This window comes from Lepisosteus oculatus, chromosome 12 (genome assembly GCF_040954835.1).
Source record: "Lepisosteus oculatus isolate fLepOcu1 chromosome 12, fLepOcu1.hap2, whole genome shotgun sequence".
Lineage (NCBI taxonomy): Eukaryota > Metazoa > Chordata > Actinopteri > Semionotiformes > Lepisosteidae > Lepisosteus > Lepisosteus oculatus.
The window spans coordinates 32429464-32449587 of NC_090707.1; the positions used below are offsets into that span (position 1 = coordinate 32429464).

General features: G+C 40.3%; 2 protein-coding genes across 7 annotated transcripts in view; both read left to right on the forward strand.

Moving 5' to 3' along the window:
- The window catches only part of LOC102699239 (myc box-dependent-interacting protein 1), a 67892-nt gene extending 61706 nt beyond the window's left edge, over window positions 1-6186 (forward strand). For all 6 annotated transcript variants that reach the window (XM_069197229.1, XM_069197227.1, XM_069197228.1 and 3 more), the window contains one exon: window positions 483-6186. In XM_069197229.1, coding sequence (XP_069053330.1) covers window positions 483-584 — 102 coding nt within the window. In that variant the 3' untranslated portion in view covers window positions 585-6186. The remainder of the gene's footprint in view (window positions 1-482) is intronic.
- An 11806-nt stretch (window positions 6187-17992) lies between these two features.
- The window catches only part of slc23a3 (solute carrier family 23 member 3), a 30523-nt gene continuing 28391 nt past the window's right edge, over window positions 17993-20124 (forward strand). The window contains exon 1 of the mRNA XM_015359440.2: window positions 17993-18248. Coding sequence (XP_015214926.2) covers window positions 18120-18248 — 129 coding nt within the window. The 5' untranslated portion in view covers window positions 17993-18119. The remainder of the gene's footprint in view (window positions 18249-20124) is intronic.

The window sequence follows — 20124 nt, forward strand, 5'->3', positions numbered from 1 at the left end:
CCGCCTCTTTGTCTCTTTCACAATTGAATGTGTCTTTATTTGGTTGTCATGGTAAACAAGAGTCGAATATAGTATCGGGCAGAACACGTTCCGCACATGTTGTGGTGTTGTTATATTGCGGCCTTTAGTAAACATGCGGCTACATTCTCGTCATTTTAGAATCTACATGATGTTATTTTAGTTCTAACACAACAACGTTATTTTTTAACTTTGAGCAGCATAGGACTACTATGAATATATGTGTAATCTGAATATTTTTATCTTTTGTTTTTCACTTACATAACTTATAAAGTTAGATTAAGAGAAACGTACTATGTAAACGTTGTAAAAGGCTGTAACTATGTGAATTCTTTCTCAATATATAAAGCGTTATGTATGTGATTAGAACCTCTTGTGTAGCAGGTTTGAATGGATTACGCAGCAAAATTCGCCCTCACCAGCAAAATTCCCTTTCAGTCTGAAAACTTGCTTGGTGTTTCTAGGATGAGGGCTGGCTGATGGGAGTGAAGGAGGAGGACTGGATCCAGCACCGAGAACTTGGCAACAAAGGAGTGTTTCCTGAAAACTTCACCCAGAGGCTGTGAGCAGTCTTCCTGCATGGACCCGGTCTCTACCGCAGTAGATGGATTTCTTCTCTTTGTCGTTTTTGGGCTCACAGAAAATGAAAGGAACAGCTCAGTATTTGCCGGTAGAGTCTTTCACCTGTTGATCTGCTTCGAGGAGTTCATTGTCATTTTACTAAAGTTTCTTTGGAGGGTATTTTTTTTGTGTGTGTGTATGCGTTCCTGCGTTCTGGTGACACATTGCATGTACCACAGCAATAGAATATGATTGTTTTCAGAGGGAGTGACAGTCTCCTACTACATATGAGAGTATTTTTTGAATATTTTAGAATACGAGCACTGTGAAAAGTTCCAATATGTGTATTTTGTTCTTTAAATTCTGGAATCATCATAACTACGTGTATCCAATAGGTGAGATTGCCACCACTTCCTGAAAGCTTTCAACTGATGGGATATTGAGCCCAATTCATTACTTCAATATTAATTAATAGTAATAATTGGTTCTGTGGGGATGTCCGAGATTCGGCTTTACTGGGCTAGGCTATGCAGGAAGTATTTTTGCCAAAAAAAAAAAATACTCAGGTAAGAAGTTCCACTTTATACCAACAAAACACACTTTCTTACGCCAGGGATGACCAAGATAGGTCCTGGAGAGTAACAATTTTTAGAGTTTAAGTCAGTGGTTCCCAATCCTAGTCCAGTCCTGGTCCTGGAGACCCAGACACCTGTTGGTCTGTGTTCCAGCTGAGCCCTTGATTACATCTCATTGACATAATAATGAGGTTAATCTGATCAAAGCTCTCAGGTCTTAAGATTGTACTGTTGTATTTTTGTGAAGTGAAATAAAAACTCAAGCTTTTAACTTGAACCAAAATCCAAATATTCAGTGGAAGCCACCGCAAGTTTAAAGTTAATTTATCAAAACGCACATCAATACAGCGTACAGGAGTAATTGCTGGCAAGGGGATGTTTTTCCCCCGCAAGTTCACCGGAGGAAATCGGATATAAAAAATTACAAGCTAAAAGTTACGATTTAAAACTACACAATAAATAACACGATAAGGATTGGATCAAATCAAATAAGGTAGAATAAAATCAAACTCAATCTGGATAGAATGTGTCCAAGGTGTACAGTATACAATGTATTATGACCAAAAAGTGCAATCTACAATATGCCAAATACAATGAATCCTTAGATCAAGTCAAACGTTTGATCAAGTAATCACATTCGTGTGTCTAATGAATGTGGGATAGAGTGAAAACAAGCCGGTGTTTGGGAACCACTGATCATCCTCAAATACTCTGTTTCTAAACAACCTGGTTTTAACTATTTGAAACCAAATTATTGTGAATTCTTCATTCATTTTATCGGCTTAGACGTCGCTGGAAATAAAAATCATATACAGTAGCTGTCAAGGATCACAACTTGGGTGTGCTTAGGTTTTACAAATTGATTAATTAAGGATTATTTTTACAGTATAAGACTGTACCGGTTTTCAACCTCCATTTTATGCAGTGCAATGAGAATTTGCTCACAGTATCCAAACGGCATTTGAGGGAATTTCTAATCTGTTTTCCATTCTACTTTTCAAGTAAGTTAATGGAAACAGGTGCCTCCATACACTAAGATATATTTACAGCGTTTATCCGCCTTCTCCATTCCTTGTTGGTCCATCTCCTATTTTAAATATCTTACGGGATTTTCTTTAACAAAACACTGAGGCATTCCAGTTAAAAATGGCTTCTGCACAGACTACAGGTCCTTTACAAACATTTCAGCGGGAGTTTTGGAACAGTAAGCTCAAGCAACCAAACAGGTTTGATTCGTTCCTTTGCCTGCGTTTTCATTCGTCAGCTTCACTTCTTTCTGTTTTTGTTCTTGTTGCAATTAAGTATTGAGGAGTTTGTAAGTAATTCATTCCTTATTGTGTCAAATACTCTCGGGGGGAAATGAGAAAACCATTGGTTTCCTCCCACAGTCCAAAGACATTCTGGTAGGTTAACTGGCTTCTGGGAAAAACTGGCCATAGCAACCATGTTGGCCTGCAATGGACTGGAGTCCTGTCCAAGGCGTATCCCACCTTGTGCTCTTTGCTTGCTGGGATACACTTGGCCCCCCGTGACCCTGCATTGGATAAAGCTGTTAGAAAATGGATGGGTGGAATTATTACATTCAAACTGGGTATAAAATTTAAAGGTGTGAATGGGAAATAAACAGTGCACACTGTTTGCTTAGACTGGTCCTTGTTGAGATACAGAAATATTAGTTGAATGACAATGAACTCGTGTCACTAAAAACATCCCTGGAAGCATTTCTGTGTTTTATGTTTTTTTTTTATTGTTTGGTGATTCCTCTGGAAACATATCCTTTCATATTGTAAATGAGGCATTAAAAGAAAAAAAAAACAATTTATTTTAATACTGTGCAAAAGAAGAAAGACATGTTGCATGATATTATCCTGTGGTTAGTTGATAGCAGACTTTGAAAAATGCATAACCGTGAGATGAAAAATGGTACCGGTCCCATCCATACAAACATATTCTCTGTGTTTCTAATAGAGGAAACCAAGTAGAAGAAGAAAATAATGGTTTCAGTCTTCTTGGCCATGATATAGTGATGGTGGAAATTTGCTGAGTTTTTTTCCTCCAAGTACTAAAGGCCCCTGGTTTTGGTTCGATACATTTTTTACAGTAATTTTTGTGAAACCTGATTTGAGGACAAATCACTTCAGGAACAGAATTAATGGCTAATTTATAATTTGACAACCCAACAAAGACCAGTAAAATCAGTGCATTCATTAATGCATTTTGTTTACATTTTAACTTTCAATCTTCAGCTTAAAGCAAGCAGCATTATCTACCTACTGGTTTCCTCTTTCTTTTCCGTCTGTGTCCTCCAAACTATAAAGATCGCAAGAAAACGAACAATAACCCTACACTGATTCCTCTTTTTCACATTGACATAAACCAAAAATCAATTAGAAGCCCAGCTTCCCCACAGGTAAAATCAGGTGCCTTGTACTACATTAGAATTATTGTATTATGCAAAACGTTTGAGAACATTCTTAGAATATTGAAACTTGGTAAACAGACATTAAAAGACTAAACCTAGCATTTAAAAACCAGCTGGAATTTAGACGTTACGAAAAATATCCAGATATTGGATTCAGATAGAATTCAAGATAAAGAACTTTCTACAGAGCGAAGAAAATAAAATGTTGAGTTCCTGCTGTTCATCAGATCATGTTTAGTTATAAGTATGAAGGCACTTTTTACTTTAAAAATTAGCCACATATAATTGAATATGTGAAGCAAAATACAGTGAACATTCTTATCTATTGGAACAAGATATTCAATGATTGAACAGCTTTTCTTCTTACCTGTTGGTTTGTTTTTGCTATTGCAATTGGATTATCTGTTTCTAAAGCAGACTTCTTGTCTTGAAATGCAAATGAACTATAATTAAAACTGTGAATTGCTTTTACATTATTCTTAATGTGTTTCTGAACCTGTATTCAGATAGAGGAATACAGGAAGCAACTCTTTCGCTCATTAATAGTTGCTACATTGATGCATCTGTTCCACTATTGAAATCAAGTCCATTATACTGTATGTAAAAGAAAAAAGCTACTTTGCAATTGAAATTCTAGCCTTAAATGTTGTTAAATCAGCTTTTACCCACGAGTGGCTGTCTTGGAGGAAAGGAATTGCCAAATTACTGTGCTTTTTCAAAAAAATAATTCTGTTTTGAATGTTCATCAAGGGTGTGCAAGAGCTGTTTATTGGAAGAGCTGTTTTATTTAGAAAGACAGAGATGGATTATTTCTGCTTGAAATTCATTTATCTTCTCCATATAACATCTGGGGTAAATTTGCACTGCACTTCAAAACTGTATTGGGTAGCAACTGACATACTATATGAAACAAATTCTATAAAAAACACATTTTTATACAGCATATACTTGCTTCATCAAAATCCCGATCACAACAAGACTCATTAACCTGGAAAAAGCAAAGCATCTCAAAGCATAGCCTGACGTTATGGTTGACCAGTGACACTGTTGTCACTCTTAAACTGGAATGCACTGGAAACGTGGAAGCAACATATGTAAGATGGCAAATATGAGTCAGATGCTCTGGTACTTACTTGTACAATTCCATGAGCTCAGTTTTAGGTTCCTTGCATATCTGGCCAGGATTGGTTTAAATTTGAATCCACAAACGGATCATCCATTCTGTTCATTGGTTCATGTGTGACTTTTATTTTCATTCGCTATCAATCATTTGGATGAGCAACCTCAAGTGGACTGATTGACACAGCACCCTTCTAACCCAGCCCTTAGCTGTAACTTTTTGTTGTGCTGCTGAAAACCAATAGCAGGTGTAAAGGTAAAAAAAAAGGTGTTGATCATCTCTGTTTCTTCAGCTGTCTTTATTTAACGTTGATTACATCAGCCAACACACTTGAAATTGGCCTGGGCGACCTGGATGCTGTTTTTTTTTCAGTCCAAAGCATACAACCAATTAAAAATCTTTTTTTTCTTTGCTTTTTGTTTAAAAACACATTACATATCTATTTATTTGTTTCGTGTTTGATAAATGTTACAGCTGTTTTATGATTCTCCTTGATGAATATACTTCGGGGATACATTATACTACCATTGATGAAAGGAAAGCTTCAGTTATGATATTTAACTATGTAACAGGGAATTATGTATCAATAAAACTGGGAGTGTTTCCAAGTTTGATGTCTGGGGTGCATTCAATAAGCATATCTGTGTAACAATTAGATGGAGGTTACAAGATTATCTGATGCTTTTAAGCACCTGAACAAAGAAAAATATAAACAACCAAGGTTTCTGGATTTATTTATGTGGTTTTGTTCAGCTATCCGATATACAATGCTTCTTTTGCAATTTTCTGAACTGAGAAATATGACATTGATATGAATAAAGCACCTGCAACAGCTACAACAGAGGTACAACAAACTTACAATCCACATACTGTACAGTACACTGTATTTTAATCAGTAGCTGCTGAAGGCTTTATTAGTCCAACTCAGGAATGTCTTGTAAACTGACCATTAATTTAATTTGTGCAGATTTAACTTGTCTAATTATGTATACAGTATATAAACATACAGTATACACTTACATTTACAGATTTAAACATTTTCTCTCTCATGAACATGTCAAATTTAGCCTGGAGCATATTACATTTATTCTTGAAATAAAACATTTATTTTGTTCGCATGTTAAGTAGCAAGTTCTGTAACATAAACGTTTGAGTATATGGAAATGACAACAGGCACTTCACAGCATCTTTCTGAAAAAAAAAACCCACACTTGGCCTGACACTGTAAGAGGATCAGTGTAAGTCATCACCTTGAAAAGACCGCTAAGAGCACCATCTTATTGTTAGCAAGAACTGCATGTCAACCTCAGCATTAGACAAAATGTAACATTAACTAAAATAGTGCTTATTGAATGTACCCCTGAGCATAAAGGGGCCGTTCATTAAAATCAGAAGCTTTAAAATGTATTCCTTGACCTGTGAAAGTGATTTTGTTGTCCATCCTGTGACAAGCTGTTTAGTCAGTGAAATTAAAATGGCTTAAAATGTTATGGCTGTGGTCGTGAATTTTCTTAATTTGATTTTTGCGAAAATTACAACTACTAATTGAGGTTCAAACAGGAAGCTTTTAGGGAAAAAAAATGAATGTTATTCTGAGATGGGGTCAAAGAATTGCAGCTGATTTTGATTAATACTGAAAAAATAGTATTTAGTATTTTTTAATAAATACTAAAATCTGGATTCACGTGGTTTTATCACAGTAAAATAACTGACAATGAGTATAGATTAATGATTTACAGTTTTACATGTACAGGATTTAGTAAACTGCAGTTTTTTTGTCCATTTTATAGTGATCTTTTGCCGTATGTGCTAATATACTTTAACTCTCATAAGACATAGCACATAAATAACGAATACATTGCTGTTACACCTAGCTGAGCCCAGGCTCACAGCCTCTGGGCGCCATGGCAACTGACCACATTCGCACGTGGACTCCCAACACCTCACGCTGCCGTGAGAACATGATCGGGTGGGCCGTCTCTGCCTCCTGCCCCCCACTTAATGGGTCTTTTCTGTAGCTCACGGGCACCAGATACTGAAGCCCTGTCCTGAGCTGTGCTCTGCCTGGAGCTCTGTTATTTGGGTCTTTGCCCAGAGAGTCCCGAGAGTGCTTCTCGCACGAACCTGCCTGTCTGTGCTAAGCATTCCTCCGGTATGACTCTTTGCCTGGACCTTTACCGCGAGCCCGACTCTTCCCCTGTATTCCGCGTGCTGCACAGCTGCTGACCGTGTGTACAGCCCGTTCTTTGCTCTGCCTGGCTGCGCAGAACATCCCCTCGCCTCCTTACACTCTCTCCACATCCTCTCCCCCTCCTGTCTGCTTTCACCCAGACCTTGCGTTGGGATTCCTCAGCCCGTCTCACAGCGGCAGCACCGCGTCGTAACGCTGGCTATCATTTTTGCGACATTCACCGATGCGAAATTACATTTCTGAACTGCCTTCATTTTTGGGAACGCAAGTTGTATCTGGTACCATCCTTGTGTGTCCTGCAGGAACACACGCATTCAGATGGCAAATGCAGTTGACTTCTTTTTCTGACCCTCGAAAATATGACACTTAATCTGTGGGTCAAAATATTTTGGGCAGTTGAGTGGCTAATGGTATTGATTTAACTCAGAAAACGTTATAAAATGTATTACCTTTATTCGAGTTTTCATTCAAATCAGGGGGGATTAATCAACATCCGAATTTAAACATTCCTGAGTGTGGTTAGTCTCGAAATCATTGGATAGGAATTTGCTGCTTGTACAGAATTTTCTCTGAATCTCTGGAAATTCTCTCAGGAGCAGTTATAAATGCAAAGTGAACAGCTTTCCATTCACAATTACAGTCAGCAAATTCTCTTCATTTAATGATGCAAAATACATAACCAGTTTGCTTAAGTGGGGCATTCATTTACCGGTCAGTCAGCATTTTAAGTTAAATAGTAATTAAAAAGAAGGTTGTAAGAGAATGATCCTCTTCATTAAACAGGAAACAAACTACCCTAATATGAAGCTAAATGACATTCTCATGTAGTAAAAATTTAATTTCAATAGAACAATGTAAAAATGCAAAAATGCATTTTATCACATGCATAGTCAGACACAAAGAAGTACACTAAAACAAGTGTATATACATCTTAATATAATAGTCGCACAATAAAGACAATGAGTTTCAGATAGCAGTCTGATTATGCATACAGTAGCAGCAGTGGGAGAACCCTGTACTGTACTTAAAATATATCTGAAATAGGTCAAATTATTACTGAGTGATCAATAGGTTGGGGAAAAAACAACTTTGGGTGAACCACACAATGAACCTCCAGCGAACCTAAATAGATTGGGAAAATTTAAGAGACTCAACATTCATGAAATCTTAAGGGTTGAATTTACAGTATGAAATTATATGGAGCTATCACACATTTGTTCTAATACAATCTAGAAAGGTTTTGAGAATTACCGCCCTCTAGGATGAACACCCAATGGCAACATCAGAAATCAAGTACAGGAAGATTTAGGACTGAAGTTAGTTTTTTAACACAACAAACTATGCGGGCATTTAGACAAACTGTCTGGATAAAAAAAAATTGACCTCATTTACTGTACATTGCTTCTCAATTTCCCTGTTCCTTTGTTCCATAATCCAGCTCCTGCTCCACCTCTGCTTATGTCATATTACTGTTTTGGCTGATTCTTTTAGTTTGCACCACTTTGGCCTATTAATATTTTACAGTTCACAGTAACCAAGTCACTAGGAAAAAGGGCTCAGCACAAATGCACTAATAATAGCCATCGTCATCACCATCGTAATAGTAGTGCACGCTTCAGTGACACGATCGCCCGAGCCAAATGCAGTATTCAAAGTTTTAATTTAAATACATAACTTTGTGATGGTTTGTTGATTGGCTGTTATTCTTGAAGAGAGTAAAAAACAAACAAACAAGCCACTGTGAAAAAAACAAATTGCATTACATTGTTAATAAAATCACTAGCAAAAAGCTCAATACATCAGAGGTCTCCATCGTATGATTATGGAACAGCATTGCTAATGTAGATGAAGAGCTAAAAGATTGAAGTATAACTTTACGTTATCACTGAACCTGTAGTAGTATTAATAGGTATTCCTGTTGGTGTTTACCCTCAACACGTTTAAAAAATTAATAATTCCTACATTCAAGGTTTCAGAACAAAGCTACAGTATTTAGCCTACTGAGTGATTTCTGATGATGAAGTCACATACATTTAGTACTGTGATACATGCATACAGTACTGTTACAGCTAAAGGTGACTTGGATGTAGTGTACCTCTAAGAGTTTAGATAAAGTGTGTAACACCCAGCAGTGTTTGCAGTGATGTACTGCAGGAGGTCCAGAGTCAGTAATCAAAGCGCATCATAAAATTTACCTTGGTTTACCTTAGTTAATTAAGTTCTCGGTAAATGATTAAGTGTCCATTAACAGTCCAGAAACACACCATATAAGATCAGATCAGGAAGGAAAAAAAGAGAGGAAAAGGAGAGAGAGAGTAGGAGGTGGAACTCGAAGCTTGAGCCAGGAGAGAGAGCCTACTTCATGATCATCCAGACGAAACACAAATGGAGCTAAGTATTTGAACCTTGCTGGAGAGAGCTTCCTATTGTGTGTTTTTAGGTACCTCGGTTTTCCTTTGTAAAAGATACCTCGGATAAAGACGGTCTTTCCTGCTTGGAGAAGCACTTTAGAAAAGGGAAATGGGCTCCCATTTATTTTGTGGCATCCAAGAGATTTAACTGCAGGTTGAATTGCATTCTGCTTTAATTAGAAGGCAGCTTATCTCTTATTTTGGCCCCTATAGGCATTATTTAAGAGTTGAATACCTGGTAGCAGTCTGGAGTTTTCAGAGTGGTTAGGGCGTTAGGCCTTTGGAATGCCTTGTCTGTACAAACTTGTTAATAAAGTAGCTATACTGGATTAAAGCTGTGCCAGAAAACAAAGAATTCACGTGCCTCTAATTATACCAACCAACCTCTCGGGTATATTCTGGAGAATTCACTTACAAGTTGGTGGTTATGATTGTTTTATTACTGACTACTCCGCTCGGTCAATTCCTTCTTTTTCTCTGTTTTTGTAACCCGCCATTTGTAACAATGCAAACAAGCAAAATAATTTAGTTATTCAGTCAAACTCCAAAAATGACGAATAAAGAGACAGTACGCTTGGTACTTTGGCTTTAACTTGCCTGGCTGAGGAACTGACATCAATGAGCAGGGATAAGCAATGTCACTTCCCCCCTAGGTACAGTTCGAGCCAGGCAGAATAGCTGCAGCAGTGATGTTGGGATGGAGGGATGAGTTTCCAGGCATATGGAACAGCGCAGTGTTCAGCTAAGCCTATACTGTTATAGTGTGCTCTCACGAGGCACCAGTTCTGTAGGGTTTGGGCATTTACTGGGACAATTATTTACTGTAGCAGTAAGTCACAAAATGATTCTTTTAATGGCTTTTAGAATCCAACCTTGCGGTATAACTCAAACAATGCACACACACAGGTACTAATACACAAGAATAAATTTATTCATACATAAAATATGCATATAAACCTAACAGATCTTATCGAGAGGGTTATCAGAATACAAAAGGTATATATTCAATCAGTCACGAAGAGTTACACATACAGTATCAAGAGGACATACGTTCAGTATAGCATTCATTTAGACCGTTTCATAAATGAACTTGGTTATAACTTCTACATTAGATACTCAAAACAAGTATATAACTCTTAAGAATTAAATTGATATCAGCTGGTTGGGATAACAATTGAATTCTCGAGCTGTAATGCTGTAAAGTTGAATACTCATCCAATCTCTGGGGATTCAGATCTCCTGCAGGCACAAAGAAACAGCTGCAGGCTTGTTGCTGTCCAATCCGTGCTCTCTGGCTCCGTGCCAGGCTGTGCTGTGTGGCTTGCGATGGTGCGTTGCTGATGCTCTCTGAAGACCGGCTAGTTAGTGTTGGCTGAAACTAGCAAGAGTTTGTGCACAGGAGAAAAGCTGACTGTGGGTCCCAGCAGGTCAGGAAGAGGACCGGTTCGTTCCTGATGAAGCGCTAGTTCTGAGTAGTGATTCAGCTGTCCACATTTCCGACCTGTTCAAGGCTTGCTGCTGATGCTAACCTCGGGTGGATCCTCTGGTTACTCTCTGGCAACCTCCGCTCTAGACTCTTAGAACAGAGGAAAGTTCTGGCACTCGGACACACTGCCCGTTCCGTGGTTGTCCGGGCTGAGTCTCAGGATGGTCAGGAGGCGCGCTGCGAGAATGTCCTGCGCTTGGGAGCCTTTCTGCTCCTGGGCCGTCCTGCCTGGAATTCTTTAGAATAGTCTCGCACCCCTGGAATTCTCCTTAGAGATTCTCCTTCTCCAGGCTCTCTGTATTGCCTGTTTTTACCTGGAGGAACTTCAGCTCGTTCATTGGCTGAAAGTTTCATGGGCATCAGAGACCCACGTGGGTTACTCGGCCCTACCAGTCCCTGATTGGTTGATCAAGGTGAGATATGAGTCACTTACTCCTGACACTTAGGAATGCAGTCCAGATGTCCATCTGGCACTCCCTAGACAGATAGGCGTCAATGGATGACCATTGATCATGATAGCCAGGCTTAGCTAAGTGCATCCCCATTTGGGAGCTGTCCCTTATCAAAAGAAAACATCTTTAAATCAGCCTGCATGAATAGCTTCTCTGTGGCTGCACCACAGAGATGAAGAGAGAGATGGGGCCTCATTTAGGAAAGCACAGCAACACTTAATTCTGTCTTATTAACAAGCATTGCCGCTACACTGTATATGTGGTGTTAATGGCTACGGTTTCACCCTAACAAACAATATTGGCGTACAGTATATGATACAGGCTGGTGCTTGATTGAGCTAGTGGATTCGGATCAGTGCCCGAGAGGCACGCGTGCTACGGATGGCAAAACGTGAGTAAGCAAACAGGAGGGGCTACTCGTGCTGAGCTGCAGTAGCAGGACTGGCTGTGTCCCGGGAGAGCTGGCCGATACAGAACAGGGAAGAGAGCTGCAGCTTGCTGAATTAAGGTAGATGATACGAACGTTTGTGAAGCTGAACCCCCGAAAAAACAAGGGATATCGGCTACATATGCAGCCAGGAGCTACGGAAGATGGAAAAGTCGAAGGCTGATACCAACCAGTTGGATGTCACCCAAAAGTTAGGGGAAATGGGGAAGGGAACCCCGTCATTTTAGCTGCGTAGGCCTGCGCTAGGGACAGAGTGGGGGGTGAACGAGGAAGCTTGGAGCCAGTGCATGGTGTATTCGCACTGGGGCTACTGTGGTGGACAGGCAAAAGAAGCAAGAGGGGAGAGACAAAACAATATATACGCTACAGGCTGGTGCAGCATGTCGGATGTTCAAACAGAAACAGAAAGAGAGGGGGAGAGAAAGAGAGCAGAGCAGGGGAGATTAGGAAGAAAACTGGGGGTGGGCAAAGCCACTGTGGAGACAGTCGCCCCAGCTGGTCACGGTTCCTGGGAGGCTTGCTGCCATCAGGAGACCCGCAGAGCTGCTTGAGGCCTGGAGTGGCGAGAGTATGGTACCTGGCCACGCCAATGCAACAACAGTCCGCCTGCGCCGCAGCGAGTTGCAGAGTGTCCAAGAGGAGGTGTGCGACAAGAGCAACGGCGCCATTCGAATCTGCCCTTCACCCAAAATTCTGCCCAGCAACACCGTAAACAAAACTGATGACAAACTGAACGCACGGAGCAAGGCAAAAGGACACAGCCAATAGCTCGCCTCTGCGGTGCTGTTCAGAGCGCTGTCCCTGCGTTGGTGAGTCTCTCCATTAAGGTCCTTTGCAGTGACTTGTCTGGCGTCTGACTGAGGAAAGCTCAGGTTTGAAAAAGAGTGCGCAGGGGATCACAGATTGACGCAGCCAAAGGAGTGAAAATATCCCCCTTCACCTCACCAATGTCGTACTGAGACAAAAAAAAAAATACAACAGTTTTATGTTGCAAATCTTTGACTTGTTTTGTCCACATTTATATATTTGGTGACCACACCTTAAACTGATTGATTATTTTTTCCACCATACTATGTAGTTCAGTCTTTTCTTTAATCCACACACTGATACCGCACTACTGAACATGTTCCACTGAATGACTTAAAAGAGGGCAGGTCAGAGCAATCACACAGATAAGTAGGATGTGAAAAACACACCATCCGCTTTCCAAATCAGGTGGGTACAAAAGAATGTAATTTGATGATTCTATATGTTATTAAATAAGGATGGCTGCCCACTGATCAAATAGGTGTCTCCACGGCCCTCAGGAGCCCCACAGCCTCCGGAGTGAGACTCCATCGACAGAGTCAGGAGAGACAGGGAGTTCAGCCTCAGGACCGCACAGAATTCCTTATAAAGTCTGTAAGAGCTGCCCATGATGGTGAAATCACACAGTTGGTATATTACAATTTTTTAATTCCTTGTGTATGTTTAGTATTATGAGTAGCACAGTAACGCAGTGCTGTGTTTGTCCTGCGATGGACTTGCATCTAGTGCTGGGCGATAATTCGATAACGATAGTTACCCCGATATAATTGTCCTCGATATAATTTTAACAAAAGTTCAATATATATGTTTATGCTTTGCGCATGATATGCGCATGCCCACAAAATACTGTGCGAGTGCGCGTGGGTGTTGCAGACTGGGCAGCTAATGTGGTGGTGTTTACCCACACGGTGGTGGCTGACAGGACTGTAGTTAGAATGGAGAAACGAACGACACTGAAGCAAATGTAGTGCTGCCAATGACCAGCTCGAAGGACGATGACATCGTCGACAGAAAAGGTTTTCAACTTCGGTAATTTGGAGATATTTTGGCTTTTTACGATCATAATTTTTCCATTAAGATATTTATTTTGTAAATTTTACTCATGCATATTGTAACGCTTCGGGGTTCAGCCAGGCGCCCTTGCCGTCCCCGACAGTGGGGGGCCAACCATAAGTGGCAACGGCAAGGGCGCCCGCCTGAACTCCGAAGCGTTACATTGGTGTCAGCAGTGGGATGGGATAGCCCTTCGCCGAGGATGGCGAGTTAAGCGGGGGAGAGTATAACGCTTACAGCCACCATTGAGTGTGAAAGCCGGCTTACCAGAGCGGTGACGTCTCCGCTCTTCCCTGTAATAGCAGGACCACAGCCGCGGGGCTGAGGGGAGATCTCTCTTTAGCTCAACAGGCTGGGTCCCTGTTGAGTGACACCGGAGGCCCGGGTTCACATCCCCGACGGTGGGGGGTCGACCATTAGCAGCAATGGCAAGGGCGCCCGCCTGAACCCTGAAGTGTTACAATATTTTGACATAAAAAAATACTTGAATGCTCTCTACCTCAGATTTGTTCAATGTTTCTGCTGTTTGGCAAGTGTTTGTTGTGTTCTTAAAATAGTTGTTTAATTTATCAATTAACTGTCTGGTTTCTTCACCTTTCACTCAGGAGAGAAAATCTGCCTTTAAACTTGAAAGAAATAATGATTTGACATTTATCGTGATAATTATCGATATCGACTAAACATTTTTAACGTGATAAGGTTTTTGGCCATATCGCCCAGCCCTACTTGCATCCCATCTAGGGTGTATCCACTGCTTGCCAGGATAGGCTCTGGCTTCACTGTAAGGATAAAGGATAGAAAATGGATGGATGATTTCTGAGGAATGTTAATGTTGCATTTATATCCCTATTTTTTCATGCCTTATTTTAATTCAATCATATAATTCCTCTCTATCCCATTAGGTCTCTAAGGAAAAGTACATTTATTTCTAGATATATACAGTATGGAAAAAGACATCAATACATAAATAAAATTTTCCAATCTGCCTTCCGAGAGAACAGCATGCTGCCATCTCTCTTAAATTTCGGAAATCAATAGAATGTATTTCTCGTTCTCTGCATGTCATTCTTTGATTTAACCATGGCACTCCCCTAACTTGGTTTTAACTAGATAGATACTTTACTGATCCCGTGAGGGAAATTGCAGTGCAACAGCAGCTTAACACAGACAACACAGCCACAGTGTAACGAATGATACAATAATAATAATACGATACATACAATACAATCAGTACAGTGAGAAGTGCACAAAGAAGAGTTGCTCACAGTCCAGAACACACAAAGAACAAACCGGAACAGAACAGTACACAAAAAAAAGTCGTATTGCACAATATGAATATAAATATAAATGTATTGCACAGGTCCCTGGCATATATTGCACAAAAACGGTTGTAAACGGGAAAAGAAAAAGAACAGATCTATCAGTTTACTGTTCAGTCCAGAAACAGGTCACTGTCAATGTTGCCTCTGCCCAGACGCAAGGTGGACGCGTTGTACAGTCTTATGGCAGAAGGCAAGAATGACCTCCTGCAGCGCTCCCTGTCGCACCGTGGATGAATCAGTCTATTGCTGAAGAAAGTCTGATCTTTCCATCCAAACTTCAAAATGAAAAAAAAAAACAATGTTTTATCTGAGGAAACGTCTTCAGGTTTTATGGAAAAAAAGATCCACAACTGAAACCTGTGCCTTTTCCTTTTTATTTTTCAAATGAATTTGTTACTTACTGTATGAGCTCACACAGATAGGCAACTCTGCATTCCAGGATTGCATCTATATTGGTGTTCTCTTAGACATTGTAGAGTGTTTTGACCCCATAATTATGCAATTAATTATGACCTGACATTTGGGGAAACCGTCCAAAAGTTTCAGAAACGATGTCATTTTAAAGGATTCGAAAGATACTGTATAGAACAGATTCATCCCAAAAGTAAGGAAATCAATGGATGGAAAATAGTTTGCAAGATGGTTTTGTAAATCAGTTCAACTTAGAAATCTTAAGAAACATATTTAAAAAAGAACAGCATCCAGATAGTAAAAGTGGGTCCAGGCCCACTGCAGGGCACACACACATGCACTCACACTCCATTTCACAGAACACAGTTAACCCACCAGCATGTCTTTGGGCTCTAGGAGGAAACCAGAGCACCTGAACACAGGGGGAACATGCACACTCCACACAGACTGCACCCCAGAAATTGAACCCAGGGCCCCAGCATATCAAGGCTGCAATCCTAACCCCACTACGGCACTGTGCTGCCCTTAAACCAAAATATATTATATTATAAATCCACAATGAACTAATAATACCTCATTAAGAACTGTCTGTACATCTCTCATCGCCACAACCAGATATTGCTGGTTTGGAATCAATCTAGAGAAGATAAATCAGACTTGTTATTGGGCCTCAGGAAATGTATCTTTTTATTATAGAAGAATATATTTCTTTTTTTAACATTCTCCAACCACTTCTTCCAATTCAGGGTCTCATGGGAGGTGGAGCCTATCCCAGCAAGCAATGGGTGCAAGGCAGGATAACCCTGCACAGTGCATTCATTACTGAGAAAATAATTCATGTTTAGCTATTTAGATTACATCATCTCAGGTAATATCACCTGGACCTGTCCAACTACATGAAATAACACCAGAGTAACTTATTTTCACCACAAGGTGGCAATATTTGTTTGTTGATTTGCATCCATCCATTTTCCAGCGGCTTTATACAACTCAGGGTCGCTGGGGAGCCAGAGCATATCCCAGCAAGCAATAGGTGCAAGGCAGGATACGCCCTGGATGGGACACCAGTCTGTCACAGGCCACACACAGACACAAACACACACATTCACAAGGCCGGTTTTCCGAGAAATCAATGAAACTACCAGTATGTCTTTGGACTAGAGAAAACCAGAGCACTTGGTAAAAACCCATGCTAACAATACAAACTCTGTATTATCCAGATGCTTGTCATGCATTTTATCTTAAATGCACAAATGGTCAAATCAGACACGATGAATATGAATACTCAAGTACGAAAAGAAGTTTAGAGATTATTCCATTAAACATACCAACAACTTTGACTTAAATTCCACTTCCGACTTCAGCAAATGAATCAATTTGGCAGAGATCTCCTCAAGTGTTTGGCTGGACAGATGTTCTATGACATGCTAAAAGATTTGGTTGTTAGAGGTATAAGCTTGTAGTGCTTTCACTGAGACACTGTCTTATGCTAATATACAGTACTTTGACGCAGTCTCTGTTTTAGACTGTGGGCTTTACAGCTTTAAAATATTGGTTCTCATTTTTCTTCATGTTTGCTTCGAGCATTGAACGAGGTTGATTTTCATTTCCAAAGCAAAACGATTTAGCAGTGCAATTTTTTGAAGGACAATAAGCAACCAGGATCATGGAAGAAACTACCTTAGTTCATCTAAAGGAATACTGCCAATTCACTGAGTGCAGAATGCAGGTATAATAATAATAATAATAATTGTTTACACTTATATAGCGGTTTTCTGGACACTCCACTCAAAGCGCTTTACAGGTAATGGGGACTCCCCTCCACCACCACCAATGTGCAGCCCCACCTGGATGATGCGATGGCCATAGTGCGCCAGAACGCTGCCCACACATCAGCTATCAGTGGGGAGGAGAGCAGAGTAATGAAGCCAGTTCATAGATGGGGATTATTAGGAGGCCATGATTGGTAAGGGCCAATGGGAAATTTGGCCAGGACAGCGGGGTTACACCTCTACTCTTTTCGAGAAACACCCTGGGACTTTTTAATGACCAGTCAGGACCTCGGTTTTACGTCTCAACCAAAGGACGGCGCCTGTTTACGTTATAGTGTCCTCATCACTATACTGGGTATTAGGACCCACATAGACCACAGGGTGAGCACCCCCTGCTGGCCCCACTAACACCTCTTCCAGCAGCAACCTTACTTTTCCCAGGAGGTCTCCCATCCAGGTACTGGCCAGGCTCACACCTGCTGAGCTTCAGTGGGTTGCCAGTTGTGAGTTGCAGGGTGACATGGCTGCTGGTACTGTATACTGTCAAAGAGCCAATGTGTTCAGACAGAAAGCCTACTTCTGTATACAGCCTTACTGTACTGTTTGGACTAATTGAGGGCGATTCACTGGATCTGAAAAAAAAAAGATCAATATGTCTCGATCAATAAGCTACAAGCAAGCAGATAAGAAAACAGGACTCAATGTTCTCCTCTGCTCTTTCTTACATTCTTAACAGTTTTTTTGTAGTTTTAAGTTAAACCTTATCCAAAGGATTGCCACATGCACTTGTACATATAAGACATAGTAACACTGCATTACTTTTCCCTCCCCTTACATCAAAACAGAAAATAGTTATGCAAAAAACAAAGCATTCAATTAACATAATGATTAAAGGGGTTAATAACAAACCTGGTTACACAACCCAGAGGCAAAGGTTAAAGAGACGCCTCAGAAGCTGGTAGCTCTTTCTCTCTTCAAGATTGCTGATTAGTGACTAGAACTTTAAAAGGCTTTGATGTCAGGGGCATAAATGTCAGAATCCAGTGGGGCCAGAAGAAAGCAGTGGAAAGATGGCTATTTGTAGTTTCAGTCCTGTTTTCGTGACAGACAAAGAGAAGACACGGGTGGAATCACGGACATCTGGCTTCAGGGTAGACCAGAGACCTCCCTGGTTCCTCAACATCTGCCTGGCTGTGCAGGTAAATAAAATTACAATGCGATAAGCTTGCATACCATAAAAGCTTAGCACCAATCAGCTTTATTTTTTTCGGGTGTTTTCAAATGAGGTAATCAGTGTGAAAGACTATTATGTTTGTGGTTTGGAAAGAACTTTGTTTTGGCTATGGTGACTCGGTTCCCTGGAAGAGGTTTCTGGTTTGTATCTTCTTAGCAGATGAGGTTATAAGAAAGGCTACAAATGAGAGAAAGCTATTCTGCACATCTTGCCAGAGCCAGATTAAAAAAAAACAAAAAACATTTAGAGAGCAGCCCATGACTGTGTTAAGAAAAGTATTCAATTTTTGTCCCCAAACGCAAGTAAACTTGATTTCTACTTGATCTGCTGGGTCCATGTGCCATTATTTGATTTTAACAACATCCCACACAAGAGATGTGTTTGCTTTTGGTGTTGCAAGATAATGGAGACCCATTGTACAGTAGATAGACAGAGGTCTAATTACTTTTATTGCATAAGACCAGTGGAAAGGCAGAGCCTTGATCATGTCTGTTAAACAAGCCCTGCCACTAGATTAAATTGTGCTGTACTTGCATTTAGGATGGACGAATAGTTCACATTTCTTATGCTGTGCTATCTATCCATATCAATATGCAATGTTTGTTCTGATTGGTGGATCACTGCTTTTGCCTTAAGGCATGTGTGAATAGATTTAGCTTTAGTTAGCTTTACTGTAGCTACTCTTTAGAAAATTAATGCACAAGACAATAACAAAAACACAGTTGCCACAGGAACAGTCCTGTGTACTACTTTTCAAAATCTGTGGATAAATTATACGTAGTGGATTTTCGTCCTTTTGAGTATTTGTTTTGGTAGTCTTGTCATTTTTATTGATAAGGAAATGAAAGTGTCTTCCCCCACACACTCCAGCTAGCCCTGGAGACAACCAGAGACATTTTACAGACTTTTTTAGAACTTTGATTCACTCTGGGCAATACCGATGAGTCCAAAAACATTAAGAACACTGCTGTGTGCAGAATGCAAACCTAGCACCTAGCATGGAGTATCGCTGTATTTCATCTTTGTTCTAGAACCTCCTGTTGACCTCCATTTCACCATAAGCTCATCTGGTCACATTGAAGAAAAACAGACTAAGTCACATCTTGGAAATCATTCACTAGTAATATACTGTATAGTATGTAATTCTGAACTCGTGCACAAGTGAAAATGGAAAATTAGTGATCTTTCTACGAGGTAACGAATAAAGGGAAATACCCCCAATTGTTTTCACACTTAAACTTTTCACAATCAAATTGAATTTATTAAGGAGGCACAGGGTCACAGGGGTTAGCATTTCTGCTTGCAGCATTGGAACCTTGGATGTATGTCCTGGGGAACTACAGTGTCTGCAACACCTGGGGTTTGCACAGTATGTTCGCTCTGCATTTGTGTGGGTTTCCTTCCACAGTCCAAAGACATACTGGTAGGTTAATTGGCCCTGGTGTGAGTGTGAGCATGTCTGTGTGTGTCCTGCAATGGATGTATCCTGCCTTGAACCCATTGCTTACTAGGATAGGCTCCAGCTCCCCAACCACCCCTCCATTTTGGATAAAACAGTCAGAAAATGAATAGATGAAAAGGAGCATGGATTTTATTTTAGTTGAAATCTGAAATGCTGTTACGCGATACAGCTATGGTGAAATGTCGACGTGAATCCTGTTATCTTGGCTTTGCCTTTGTGTGAGTATAGGTGTGACACTGGCTCATTATTAAAAGACTTTGTTACATAAAATCTTTTCAGATATTTTTTTGGGGGGAAGGTGATTCTTCAGCCCTAACTTTGCGGGCAATGATATTTTAATCTCCTCCTTTTTCATTTTATTAAGTCATAAGGACCAGCA